Below are 15,376 nucleotides of genomic sequence, written 5' to 3' on the forward strand. Positions count from 1 at the left end.
TTATTCTGTATTCAAAACCGTTTTTTTAAATTAAGAATCATATATACATAAAAAAATATTATAGTATTAAATCAAAAATTTTCAGTGGCTCTTTAAAAGCGGGACATTTTGTAAAATTGTAACTTTTGGCCCTTTCATTTCAAAAGGTTGCCGACCCCTGGACTAGAGTGAACCAAAAGAGAGAAGAAATTGGATATAATGAACTTTTTTCGGTCTTCGACTGATTTTTTCTTCTTCATTTTTTGGTAATTTTGAAATTTCTACATGAAATACATATACTGATTCTTAAAACCATCTATAGAGTTGAATGTAGCCATAAGTATTTTTTCTTGTTTGCTTCTTCTATCTCAGTTTCCCATCCCTAAATAAGGGCCACCCCTAAATGTTTTTGTACGCAAGACGAAAAGTAATGGAAAAAAAAATTTAACTCATTTTTGTTACTACATACTGTTTTTTAATCATTTTTGTATATCTTTTTATTGATCATTTATTTAAATAATGTATAATAAAAGGGAGCAGTTCGGAAGAAATTAGTGTAAAAATTGTTTGCAGTATGGATATAGTGAACCAAAGTTTCGGTCCCTTGAAGGTTCACTATAGCGGGGTTTGACTGTATATAATTTTTTTTCTACTGATTTGTTTGCTTATTACTTCCAAAACTGACTGTCCCGCAGTGAACTGATCGTTAAGACACTGTTCCCAGCAGATCACCGAAGTCAAGCATCACTGGCAGCGGTCAGTGTACGGGTGGGTGACCACTTGGATCAGTCTGAGTAGGGACCGAGGGTGTACGATATTGGTCCTCGTTAAACTGTTCTACCGTAAAGTGCTCGACTTCGCGTGCAAGTCGTCGGGCTACCGAAGCGGGAGTGTCATCCCCTCTGCTGAGGATCAAAATTGTGATGGCATGTCTTCGGATCATCCTCAGGGATATTTCCCAGACTGTCGCCAATAGCCCATTGTGCAGCTCTAGTGCGACGTAAATGAACAAATCAAATCAAATCAAATCCAAAACTGACTGATTAAGTTTGATACAAATTTACAAATGGTTCTGTACTTAAAATTAGTAAACAATTTTTTAAGGAAAATATCTTTACTGCAGATAAAATAGTATTTTTCTTAAATATGTAACTGTCCTTAAAATGTAAAATATTTTGAGGACGCCCCCCTGAGTTGTTCTCAAAAGTCACCTTAATTTAAAGAGGTGTGTAATAACTACTGCGTCACATGAAATGGCAGTCAGAATATCTCACGTAAGAATATTCATTTTGAACAACAGAAAAAAATATGGCAACAGCATTTTTAATTGCGATTTTTTCAAAATAAAATTTTAAAATGGCAATACCGCTATTTTCACAGTGTACACAAAACGTAATATTTGTAAACTATGCATGATAATTTGTAAGATTTTGTGAATAATTCATGAAATGAAACTGTATTAACTTTCTGAGGAAAGTAATTTTTCATAATGATCACCCTCTGATTGGTAAAAGAAGACTGCGAATGATATGAAATATTTGTTGATCACTTTGCAATATATGGAATTAAAGTGAAAATCAACCTGTCATTGACATTTTTACCGCTTGTTTGTTGTTATAAGTTGTGCTGTTAGTTCTTTTTCAATAATATTTTGTTTGATTTAGAGTACTTGTTTGTTTTTGACACTCCTAATTTCATTAGAAACATTGTATTTCAAATTTAGTTTTGGATCAGTTATATTTATGCTGTGTATATGAATTGTATTGCTGATTAAGTTTTATTTTAGGTCGAAACACTTGGAATTATTTTGACATAAATCCTAAACTTAATTTGCCAAAGCCAGAACCATGGAAGCAGGTGGAAAAGGAGATAATACATTTAATTCTGGGTGTGTACTAATATTCTATTATGTACATGGAATTATCAAATAAGTATTTAAATTGCATTCAATTTTGCTTCCTTACGGAAAAGAAATTCAATTATCTATGATTTCCTTCTCAATTTCTGTTTATTAAAATATTTTACTCTTAATTTATTTTTTCTGTTTTCTATCATAACAAGAAAAATTTCCAAAATATGTGGTACATTCAGTTGCTGTTTTTCCTAATATTTTTAATTTTTAAAAATAGTATGTTAATTTAGAATAAGTCAGTAATTAGTGATTTTGTAAATAAAAATTTTCTTTCCTATTATTATGCTTATGTTATGAAAATTTTGCTATTTTTATAAAATGATTACTTTATCAGTGTTAAGTTTTTGTTTAAAGTTATTTTAGTATCATGGTTTAAATTTAAACTTTAATTGAGTTGTAAAATTATTAAAACTAATGTTACGTTTTTACCTATGTATCAGAATTAATAGTTTTCCCATGAAATCAAAAAATTGTTTCGTTATCTAGGAAATAATAAATTTTATTTATTTGCATTAATTCTAATTTATATGCATTAATTCCATAAATCAGTAATTAGTGACTTTGCAAGTAAAAATTTTCTTTCCTTTTATTATGCTTAGGTTATGAAAATTTACCATTTTTATAAAATTATTACTTTATCTGTGTTAAGTTTTTGTTTCAAGTTATTTTAGTATCGTGGTTTAAATTTAAACTTTAGTTGACTTGTAAAACTTTTATAACTAATGTTACATTCTTACCTATGTATCAGAATGAATAGTTTTCCCATAAAATCAAATTTTTTTTTCGTTATGTAGGAAAAAATAAATTTCATTTATTTGCGTGTTCAATTTTGTAACTGTGTTTCATATGGCCAGTAACTAAATACTCATATAAATTTTAGGGATCATCTGTTTTTATTTATTAGTTCTTTTTGAAAAAAGGGATAAACAGCAGTTTGAGCTCATAAATTAAAGTTAGAGTTGCCTTAGTTAGTAAGTTTGAGGCTCCCATAGTAGTAAGTTAAAGGCCCTCTGGCAGAATCACGGCGACATTGTCGCAGAATGTTAGAGTTCTTGCAGAAAGTATTTTCTTTTAGGAAGTAAAGAGTTTTGGTTTTCTTTTTTTGCAGAAGTTTTTTTCTATAAAATTATATTTAAAAGATGCATTTTTCGCACATCGAAGGGGAAATTTAAGTTGGTGATTTTTCTATTATTATTTGAGAAGAATGAAAAATCTAGAATAATGAAGTAAAGAATTTCTTTTCTGCAGAAATGTCGAAAGATTTTTTCTCTCGTCCAGAAATCACTCTTTTCATGCGCTCATTTTGTGCCGATATTCTCGTGCCTATGAATATTTAATTTTTAAAGCAATGATTCTATAGCTTTTTTTTTTGGAGGGGGGGGGGCATTTATTTTGCTCAGTTTTTCTGAATCTCGAAACATACATTTAGTACCATCTTTTTGAAGAGTCCGATTCGCGTGATCTAGCCTTCGTTTCGGTAGTTACTGCTACGGATTTCACGATTTTTTTTTTGATGTGATGATTTGTGAAAAAGTAAACAATTAGTGTGTTTTCCTCTGACAAAATGTGAGAATCTCGCCCAAAATATTAGAATGACGAAAATATTACACGTTCATTTCAAAATTAAATACAATTTAATTTCATTCAAATATGTTCTTTTTTTCTTTTTTTTGTAAACACAACGTTTCTGCTCCTTTAAATTCAATCAATAACGTGTATATTTGTTATTATTAAAAGTATCTAAAGATATTGCTAGAGAGGTTTGTCGCAGAAAGCTCAAAAAAATTCTGCCACAGGGGTTAAGGGTTCCTGGACCCAACAACAGATAAGATTGGATAATCTAATGTTTCATTGAAGAAGTTTGCAAATCCATATTTTAAAAATTCTGTACATCTGCTTCAGTGCACAATATTTAGTTTACCTTCATTGATATTAAATTTATATTAAATATTTTCAATTCAAATGCAACATTCATGAAAGGGAAAAAAAACTATATATAGGGTTTTGAAAGTACTTTTAAATAGTCTATATCTAGTAGGGGATATTTCTTCCACTCTATCTATAGTTGTTTTATGCACTTTATCTTTTTGAAAATTTTTGATATTGTTAAATTGTGTAATAATATAAACCTATACTAGACATGTTATTGGCAGTTTTTATTTTGTTCATTAAATTTTTTTAATTTCATTTATAGAAATCAAAAGGAAGAAGATGGAAGCAATAAAGGTTTGACTTGGTTTATATTATATGTAATGAGTGTTTTTAATGCAGCTGTCTCTCAATTATCTACAGTGGATTACTCACTCTATTAGTTGGTTCTAAGATAAAATTTTATCAATGTGAAATGCTACAATTAATACAATTTTTAATTTGTTAAATATTTAGTATAGTAGAGATTCTGCCCATGTTGATTTTGCCACTGTTATTTATTGATGTTGTATTGTTAAACGTTGATCAAAAACTCTTATGACAAATAGAAAAATTATGATTCAATATAATAAAACATACACAAATTACCATTTTGCAGAATTCACATATTTGGTGAATTATGGTGAATATTAATTTGGGGTTGCAATTTCTTACATTATAATTGAGGCAAAGTTCACTGTGATCACTCATTGAATATCTTACAAATTGTATGAGTTAATTAATTAATTCATGAAATTTTTTTAATAATTTATTATTAAATAGGAAGAAAGAAAAGGGTAATCTATGTTTTTTTCTGATTATATTTTTATTGGAAGACTTTGTTTATGCTCATTATATTTTCTGAAGGAGAAGATAATCTTTAATTTTTTGCTCTTAAAATAAATAACTTTGTATGTATTTGAGTCAAAATTACCCCTTAATTTCCTTGAAAGAGAGAAAAATATTTGTGTAAAATAAAATCTATTTACTTATGTTCTGATTAAAAAAAAAAAAAATGGAATGTCAAAGCTTGCATTTAAAAATTTCAACAGTGAAAAAAAAATTCTAAAATTTGACAGACACTTATGGAGCAATAATTTAATAGTTCTATAAAGCAATTTTTTAATAGAATTAATAAAATAAGTTCGAAGCTGAAATCATTGACTATATACAAAAATAATAGACAAAAAATAAATAGACGAATAAAACAATATTGGAAAAGAAATATATGTGCTTTTAGAGCCACTGTTTTCTGATGATTTTTGTTAATATACATAATTAATGAGCAATGATGTTCAAATAATAGTTAATTATCAAACCATTCAAGTAGTCATTTAGAAGGGATAAGATTGTGATTTGAAATTTGCTAATTTTTGATGGCAAAGAACTGTGGTTAAAGAAAAATAGTAAGTTTCAGACTTTTTCAACATTTATTTTCGAATTTTACAGTTTTGAAAATTCAGATTTATAATTTTTTAACAGTTGTTACTTGGGAACCAATTGACCTATAGCGAGAGCTAATTTTTATGTAATTTGTTCAGTTTTTCATGGTATTTCATGAAATATGCAACATGGCCATATTATTTTTTTTTTAAAAATTTAATTTATTGCATCTAAAATTTTTAATTTTTCTGAATAAGATAGTTTTTATTTAATTAATTTTTAGCATTGATACTACTTTCCTGATGGCATTTAAGATTACATTGACATAAATCATGTAGTTGTATAAATGTGCCGCTTTTCACCGGAACTTTTCTTAAAATGGCTCACTATATGGGTTTAACTACATGATTTGTCACTATTAAATTAGAAATTGTTTATTGTACGACCCCATTGCAATGCTATCTTCACCTTCCTTTGGTATAATTATTGTTAAAAAAACAGTTAAATAACATATATTTTTTCAGGAAACTTAAAATTTCAATTTTGTAGTTATTTTTTAAGCATAACATTGCCATGGTATAAATTTTACAAAATTCTATTAAAAACTGTAAACAAAATTTAGACCGCTAGGTCTAATTTTTATCAAGTTACAGCTGTTCAAAAATTATAAAACTGAAAAAATTTTCAGATTTTCCAAAATTTCATAGTCATTTGGAATAAAAAATTTATTAATAATGATATTTTAAATAGCACTATATATGTGTGTCTGTATTTGTTTTTATTTTGTAAAAAACAAACAAACTTGGTTTTGAAAGTTTGTTGATGAAAATAAATATTGATTAAAGAAGATAATTATTAGTTTAAAGATTGATGCTACTTCGATGATCCAAATATTTTGCTTATCTGAAGTAGGTTTGTCCAAATTACTTTAGATAATTGACTTGCCTTTATATTTATGAATATTAATTTTATCTTGTTTAGAAATTTCTCAATTACACAATAAAATCAATTCTTTACAGTAATTATAAGATGTTAATTCTGTTAAGCAGAATTCTTTTAATAAAGTATCGATAAATTTATTTATGTAGATATTTTGAATATGATTTGTTTTTATGTAATGTTACCTTATGTTTCAGAGGGGGATGCCAGGCATTCAAGTGACAGTGATGCAATTCAAGTGCTTCAGTGTACTGACTCATTCTTTGTTGCCGACACTGTAGAAGATGATGAGTAAGTAGAATTTCATATCATTTATTGAAATTTATCAGAAAATATTTTAGGAGCTGCATTTAAATTTATAATTATTTCACTAATAATCTCCCTCTCTATGATTTATTAAATTTAAGCAACTCATAAATCAGTGTTTAATTCTACATAATTGTACTTTGATATTTCTCTGTTTAACCATGATTAGACTTGATATAATCAACAAATAAGAGGAAAAGTTGTTTTACCAAATAGCAGTAGCAAAATCAGACGTTTTTGTTTCAGTGCCCTGATTGATTTTCCATTTTATTATAATTAACACAGCAGGTACAAAATTGTTTTAAAATTGCTAATATTGAATTTAATGCATTAAAAATATAGCGGCTGATTTTGTTACAGGAATTTTTGTCTAGTACTCAGCTTACGAATAAATACTATTACTTTTTATTGTTCTGCTTTGTTGAGTCCTAAAGGAATATGATATGGTCAACAAATAAAAACAAAAACTATTTGGTGGCACAGGAGCAAAATCAGACATCAACTTTTGGTAATTTTTATTATAATTGCACAGCAGATACAAAATTGTAAAATTCTTTTACAATTGCAAGGAATAAATATATTGTGAAAAAATATAGTGGCAATTTTGTTAAAGAATCTTTGTCTAGTACCTAGATAACGAAGAAGCACCATTACTTTTTTATAGTAATTTTTTGGTCATTTTATTACCTTAATTTTTTTAACAACTGTTATTAAGACTTTAAAAAATTATTGCATTGTAGAAAACTGAGATTTTTGGGGTTCAACTATGTGGAATTAATTCATTCTTACGTACTCTGGATCGTTGAACTTTAACTGTATTGCATATGATTTCATCAATCAGTAGAATTTCAATTCAATTCATTGCTATAACAGAAAAATAACACTACAGTTTGACATTTTTGATTATTTCTTTTGTATTTCGATGTTGTTTCACAAAAATGGTAATTATGAAGAAGGTAATAAATTATGTACCCTAATTAATCTAATTAAAGTTTAGTATTAAATTAATCTTCTTTTTCCTCTTTTTTTTGTATTCACCTTGATTTTGCCAATTCTGTAAATTTTAATAATATAAATAATTCTATAAGAAACTAGCGTATAAACTATATCATAAATGTGTTATAATTATCTGAACACATCATATCCTCTATTTTGGGAGTATTAATTGTTTGTATTGATATTGTGTTTTAGTTCAATGATGATACCACCAACTCCTGACATGATTATTCCCAGTACGCAGGAGTTTACATTTGAGGAAGAAAAAAATACTACAGTTCTCTCTGTTGATGAGGTAAAATATAATTGCAGGTCGCTGCATAGAGTTTCATTAAAAATATACGGTTTAAAATTGTTTATTTATTTTTAATTGTTCATATATTCTTATAAACTTTACTCTGGTTAATTCCACAGTATCGTTGTTACAAAAAGGACATTTCAATGCCAAATTTCTCAATGTTTATATTTTATACTAGTAATTTACAACTAAAAAAAACTGCGTTCCGTATCATTTCAACTGCATTTTTTTTTAGGATTACTTATTCTGTTTTGTTACGTAGAGGGCATAAAAAATTTACTAATCAAAAGCTTTGAAATGACCTATTTGTCTATAATTGGAATGACCTATTATGACCTTTTTTAGCTTTTAAAATTATAAGTAGTTGATATTTATAAACCTGCAAATAATAAGCTTTTTTTTCCAAAAAAATCCATTTTGAATTCTGCAATTCACAGTTAATCCACACAACGCTTAAAAAAGACACATATCATCCATTTTTTCAATATAAATGATACATTTTAATATTTTTTATTATCTGCTATCAGTAGTTTTCTTCTTTTACATTTTTTTATTATTGCTGTATGAAAAAGCCTATCAACTTTTTTCTGTTTCTTGGTGTTGGAAAGACAGAAGGCTAAAATATGACAGTTACAAGCAGATTTTTAACTCAGGAATTTATACACTATTTAAAAAAGAAGGCATAAAACTATATTTGAAACACTTGAATTAGTTCTTATAAAGAGTTACTGTGCATGCAGGCTTTTTAAAAACTCTTATCAGTAACAAATCTAAGATTATTCAACCCCCTGATTCATTCTTTTTCCTTCAGAGGTATAAGTGTATCAGGGGCTGTGTGGGGACCATACTCATTTGTTAGTTATCAATCTTATAACTGATAAGAGTTCCAAGAATGTTTACATGTTGATTAAATAAATGACTGAGGATTATTCATTCGGATTCATCATATGAAAGCAAGACGGAAAAAATTCTCTTGCTATCTATATCATTGCTTTGAACAGTAACAATATGAACCAGAAGAAAATACTGCTTTGATGGGTGCTGAATCTATTCATTGAAATTTGTACTTCCTCCTGCATTCATATTTTGAATTGGTTATAAATCTGCTTATTTTGAAATATTATCTACCTTATGTGCTACTTTGTTGGAATGTTAGATTATTGTGAAAAAAAAGTTTTTATTAATTTTACCTACCAATTCCTGTAGTTGCTCTTTCCCTAATGAAAGTTTACTTATTTCAGACTTGTACTGAAGATCTAAGTAAGCCTGCGCAGGAAATTATAAACTTAGAAGAGGAGGAAGAAGATCCAGCAAATGACATGACTCAAGACCTTCCTGAGCTTGATGTAACTCAACAGCTGCTATCCAAAAATACATCTGTCAAAAAAGTTGTTGATGATCAAGAAGATGATGATTGGCAGTTAAGATTCACTGAAACTCAAGAAACACAAGAGCTACTGAGCATTTCTAGAATGAGGGAAGCTAAAGGTATCAACAGAAAATCAGTATATTTTTGTCAGTGTGATTCCTGTTCAAACGGGAGATTTTTCTTGAATATTTAAAGTGGTGGTGAATTTTATGCCTTACCATTTATTTCTAATTTAATAAATTTGAGTTACAATGATCTTGATGACTGCCATATCTAAATAGTTTACATAGCCTAATAATCTTGCAATAACTAATTTTCATCATAAATTTTCATTTTCCAATAAAGCTTATAAAATTATCTACTCAAAACATCAATTAGTTAACATTTACAAAAATAGTAATCAACCTGTGATACTCATTAAGACTTATCTTCAGTGGTAAGGTCCTAGGAAATACAAGAGAATATTTGTTATGGCAACTTTAGACTGAGCTGTAAATTTAGTAAAAAAGTGGATTCAACTATTTTTATGCTTAAAAGATATTTTTTCAGTGTTGATAAATTTATTTTACAACAGTGTTTCCCAAGCTTATAACTTTTGTGTACCCTTTCTAAATTTTTCCTAACTCTGTGTAAATATAAAATGAATGTATTGTGTACCGCTAATTAAAAAATGAATGTATTTTATTCTATAAAAAAATTGCACAAAAGTTAAAAATCATAACTGGCTGTTGACCCCACTAATTATTAACTGTTATGTCCGGAAAAAATACCCAATTGAAAAATATGTAATCGTAAATTTTCATGACCAGCTTTGTTTTCAAATAAAAATTTTTGAAATTATTGTTTGCTGTAAGATATTTCGCATAGGAACTCGTACCCCCACTAAACTGTTCTCGTACCCCTGGGGGTATGTGTACCACACTTTGGGAAACACTGTTTTACAAGATCCATTTCAAAGCTTTGCATCTAAAGTTCTCAAAAAAACTAAAGAAAAAATTGTATAAAAAGATTTATAAATGTTTTAAATCAATTCCTTGGATAGTCTTCATTATTTATTATGCAAATCTGTGTAATCTTTACTGTTTGGCACAAGATATACCTGAAATTTTGCGCATCTAGTTTTAAGTTTCTATCAGTGAATGGTTCTCATAAAGCTATTCTGTCTATCAATCTGAGATTTTTATCTAACTTTGTATATATCTATATCATGTCTATCTCTTATTTCAGAAAAAGAATTATCGGATTCCTCTGCAAAAGATTCTACTGAAAATAAAGATACTGAAGCCAGTCCACAAAAGTAAGACATCGATTATCTTTTTATCTATAGTATACACTATTCTATCTATTTTCTAAAATTTAATTTCTAATCTATATTTTAAATATGTTTTCTATTTTTTAGAGTTTTTTTTCTTCTTTTTTGTTTATAGTTTTCTTTTTAGGTTATATTTGGCTTATAGTAAGTCTCACTCCGGGCATCAATTACTAATATTATTAAGATTTCAAATTTGCATATTTTTATTTTAAATTATGTACTCTTATTTATAAGCTGAATTTTAATATGTTACTTCTAAAGCTCTATAACAAAATACTAGCTGAAATTGTTTTGTCAAAAGCTTATTTTTACAACTTTTTATTCTGTTTAAACTGTCTCTTATTGATGGAGTAGTTCTGAATTAAAATAATGAAATTAATTGGCTCCATATATTTTATGATTGTTTTGAGGGCCAATGAATGAGCCTTTAGAGGATCATGTGTGTCATTCTATTCTTTGAGAAGCACAGATGACAGATCAATTTCGCATATTTAATTAAAATGATAAATGTATCTATTATTATTGTTTTTTCTATTATGAGACATCCCTAGGCTAATCTCTGTTCTTTTGATACAAATATTCATAACAGATATGGTTTTACATTGTTGCAGCTGTAATATGTTATTTAAAAATAATTATTATGATTTATCTTTGTTTTGCATATGACAAACAGTACTTTTAAAACTTTCCTATTTGTTAAAGTATCAGAGGGTTTATTATCCATCTATACCATATCAACATTATTATATTTCTCTCAATTTATGTCTGCATTTTTTATTACTTTTTTTAGACAAATTTCTCCTGACAAAATACATAGCAAACCTGAATCCATAAGTCCTTTAAAACTGCAAGGTAATTTGTCTGGTGTAGATCCTGAAAGCGAAGATGAAATTGAACCTAGTCAATCTTGTTTAATCGATTACCAAACGTCATCTACATATTCTGCTTTTAGAGATGAAGTTTTACAAAGTTCTTTGAGTACTCAACGTTCTACTACAGCACCAGAATCTCAAGCCAGTGGAAAAATCGATAAGCCTAGTTTAGATAAAAGTTCTGATATCATCTTAATCTCTGATTTACCTAAATCCCCAGCAAAACTTAATCTCCCAAGCCCAAAATCTAAAATTGATCAAATTAAGAACAAACCATTACAAATTATTGACATTGATAGTGAGAATGAAATTAAGGAACTTAAACCTAAAACTGATAGTGATATTATGGAAATAACTGCCTCTGGTAAAATAGTGGATGAACCTTTACTAACAAAAGTAGATACTTGGGTTGTAGGTATGAAGGAGGAAACTGCTAAAGAAGTTGTTTCTTTAGGTAGTAAAAGTTCTAAATCTGCTTTAATGTCAAGTTCTAAAGCAGAAAAGAGTGAACTCATTTCTCAAATAAGTGATGCTAAAGATACTGTTGATTTAGATAGTTCAAATGATATTAGCATCTCAGAGCTGGGTGATCCTAAACCTAAACATTCTACCACACCAGACCTTAAAAACACTTCAAAAGACACCACGATTTCAGATCTTGGTGATCCTAAAGATATCACTATGTCTGATTTGGGTGATCCTAAAATCTTTGTAACACCAGACCATAAAAACATTTCAAAAGACACCACCATTTCAGATCTTGGTGATCCTAAAGATATCACCATGTCTGATTTGGGTGATCCTAAAGATTCTACCTTACCAGACGATAAGGACAGAACTTTGCACAATTTGGAAGGCTCTAAAGACAGAACACTATCTGATTCTGGTGGTCATAAACTTGATACTGACCATTCTAAAGATGAATCTGTTTCAAATCCTGTTGAACAGGGAAAGATAACAACAGTGCAGAAAGATGTTTTACGTCTTAGTGCTGGGACTACACCTGATACAAAAAAATCGGATCAAGAAAAAATTACGCCTATTATTTCTAGTGATAATCAGTTTAAAAGTGTAATCAGTGAGTTGAGTTTTGAATGTGCATCTGCAGTTGAAGTACCAATAAGTACTAGTACTCCATGTGAAGGTAAGGATTCTGTGGTGACCACCAAGCCTCAAGAATTAAAAGTGGTTCTGACAGGAATTAAGCCTGTTACTCCCAATAAAGTAAGTTTTTGTTATGTTTTAGATTTTGTCTTCTCTTTATTTCAGGGAGTGCAATAATTAGATGGAGTCAAATAAAATCTAATTTGGTTGCTGAATATGTTTAAGGGAAAGACGCAGTAGAATTTAATTGTGCTTAATAAAAAAAATTTTGTTAAAAAGAAAAACACATTTAATCTTGTGGTTACTCTTCCAAATTGTTTCAAATAAGCTTATCTAAAAAGGATTTTTGCACTCTCATTGAGTTTGCCCTACCTTCAGGTAAAATATGAGCCCCATAACCCTAAGCTCTTAAAGTCACTGTTCCTCCTCTTATTTTGCATTACTCCCTTTTTTACTTTTACTTTAGAATTGGTTTATTACCTAGTCTGATTTTATTACATTATCAGTAGGACTGCAAGTTTGTTGCTGGAAAAAGGTCCCGAAATTCGCGGGATTTCTGATAATTACGCAGATTATAAATACAGAAAAATTTACTATATGAATGATGTAAAGGCCAAATTGTGCAAATAATACACAACAAAAGTATTTCTTTTAAATTTAGGCATTATTAATATTTTTATTTGAATGAACAGAATTTTGGCATTAAGTATTGTACATTGTCAGATTATTCTAATTTTTGATACGTCATTCGTCACTTAATAAATTTATATACTTTGAAAACTATCTTTCTGCATCCACGCTGTTTGTGCACACAGACAAAAATTGAATTGTCACTTTGCCCAATTCTTGGATAGCGTTATGCTTTGTCCTCTAAAAGAAATAACAAGAAGCTGCCCTGGAAAATTTGTCTGGATGTATACAAAGGCAGTAGAAATTTCATTGCCTTGTGCAATAGCATGCATAGCAATTTTTCTGTCAAAGATTTGATTTATAAGATTTTTTTTTTTGTGATTCCTATTTCTTTTTCAGTCTTACTGACTTCAGGAAGGTAATCCTAATCAGTCAATCAACCTCCCTAAGTGTAGACTGTACTTGACAAGATTGGGATTATCTCTGAGCTATTTTCTTGTCATTTTTCTATATTAATTCTCATTCTTTTGCTATTGATTCACTCCCCTATATGTCTATTTAATTTTGCATGTTTAATTTGAGGCTTCAGGAAAGTAAAAAATTCTCTTAAATGAAAATAATAAATTAAAAAATGAAAACAAACATTCTAACTTTAAGCAATTTTTTTTAGAATTGAAACACATTGAAAAATTTAATTAGAAAAAAAAAAAAAAAAANAAAAAAAAAAAAGAACAATTTCGCGGTAATTCGCATCGCGACAGATCTGGGGCCCTATTACCAATTCATCGAAATTTATTCCGCTCGGAAACGATTCCGATCGGAAACTAGCTTTCATCGGATTGCCAATTTCGTAAAACCCACTTTGCCGTAACATGAGCATATCGGAATCCGGAATCGAAATCGCCATTCCACACAATTCCGATGAAATTGAAGTATGTAGGCGGGGCTAACTTTGACCAATTAGAAAATTATTATAATTCTAATTTATTAATCTGGCAACGATATGTTTGTATTCTCTACTTCTATGCGAGTTAAAATCGCATTAACTTAGAACTGAAAGCTTAAAAATTCATACATTTTCAACAATTTTGTGTTCTAAAAGCCAAGTTTGTGTTTATTTGAAGTATAGAGAGTAGTGTAGAGTGAAATTACAACGTAGTATTTTCAAATGGCTTCACGTACAAAAATTAATATTCGCCTCCAAACAATGATTGTGGAATACCTAGAAAACAATCCAGATTAAAATAAAGGAAGCCTTACCGGCATATCTGGCGTAATTACCACTATAAATATTAAATACCAAATCACTACTATATAAAACATGTTAACTTGCATCCATCTTAAAGTACCATAAGATAGTTCAAGGATAACGCAGTCGATAGTAAAATCTTCACACATGCATATTTCAAATAATATAGGAAATTCTAATAGCTAACTTTGGTAATTCCTTTTTTTAGCTAAGATTCTATTGTTTTTTGTACATATTTTTTTTATGTAGCTTTTGTTATTAATTTCCACAATCCGATATTATTCATCTCCACTACTGAATTTCGCCTATGAGTAACACCATTTAAGAAAAAACTAATTGCCAATCTAAATTAATTTCTAAATTTTGTTGTCGGGATATTGGAATACCCAAAATCTTTTAAACCGATAGATCTTTCTCTTAATAGTGTTTCGATCACTCTCTTCAGCAATAGCTGGCTGTATGACGGAAAACAGCGCCATTTTGTTCACTGAAATATACAAATACTTATCGGAATCTAGATTTCGCTTACCCTTAAACCTGCCGGAATGGGATTCGTAATAATTTCGCATCGGAATTTAGTTCCGAGCGGAATCAAGAGCTCGTAATACGACTTAACTGACATTCACGGATTTATGACGTCAAGAGAGTTTCATTTCGATCGGAATCAGATTCCGTGAAGCTGGTAATAGGGCCCCAGCAGCCCTAATTATGAGTGCATAATAACTTTTATGTTTGATGCAAAATCTTTTCTGTCTCTTGTTCCTTCTGTCTTTCATTCAATCAACCATCAATCTCATCAACTATTTTCAAGTACCATTTTTCAAAAAAATCTCATTAAATTGCAATTTTTCTTAAAGTGAAATTTTTTGGAAAAGTGTGATATCTTTAAGTTTGAGTGAAGTACTGTAGGGTAAAGCAAAATAAAAGTTTTCTATATGTGAAAAGCACTACATCCTAAATGTTGTATATAGATTAGTATATTGCTCTAGAGAATTCAGAATTTTTTAATGCACCATCTTTACCCCCCTCTAAAACCTTGAAATTATTAATTTTTTCAAAAAAACAATGAATTTTTGTAAAGTTTTTAAAATTTGTCAGATAAAAACAAACTACCGCTCA

General features: G+C 28.9%; 1 protein-coding gene across 5 annotated transcripts in view; it reads left to right on the forward strand.

Moving 5' to 3' along the window:
* Positions 1-1,308: 1,308 nt before the first annotated feature.
* Positions 1,309-15,376, forward strand: part of LOC107440869 (protein hsr-9) — a 42,508-nt gene continuing 28,440 nt past the window's right edge. For 2 of the 5 annotated variants that reach the window (XM_043048356.2, XM_043048357.2), the window contains exons 1-8: positions 1,309-1,607; positions 1,766-1,867; positions 4,086-4,117; positions 6,319-6,412; positions 7,619-7,718; positions 8,963-9,209; positions 10,318-10,387; positions 11,193-12,498. In XM_043048356.2, the coding sequence (XP_042904290.1) occupies positions 1,827-1,867; positions 4,086-4,117; positions 6,319-6,412; positions 7,619-7,718; positions 8,963-9,209; positions 10,318-10,387; positions 11,193-12,498 (1,890 nt within the window). In that variant the 5' untranslated portion in view covers positions 1,309-1,607; positions 1,766-1,826. Of the gene's footprint in view, positions 1,608-1,765; positions 1,868-4,085; positions 4,118-6,318; positions 6,413-7,618; positions 7,719-8,634; positions 8,816-8,962; positions 9,210-10,317; positions 10,388-11,192; positions 12,499-15,376 lie in introns of those variants that run through there. The other 3 variants (XM_043048358.2, XM_043048359.2, XM_043048360.2) reach the window with 3 other exon arrangements.

This window comes from Parasteatoda tepidariorum, chromosome 9, assembly GCF_043381705.1.
Source record: "Parasteatoda tepidariorum isolate YZ-2023 chromosome 9, CAS_Ptep_4.0, whole genome shotgun sequence".
Classification (NCBI taxonomy): domain Eukaryota; kingdom Metazoa; phylum Arthropoda; class Arachnida; order Araneae; family Theridiidae; genus Parasteatoda; species Parasteatoda tepidariorum.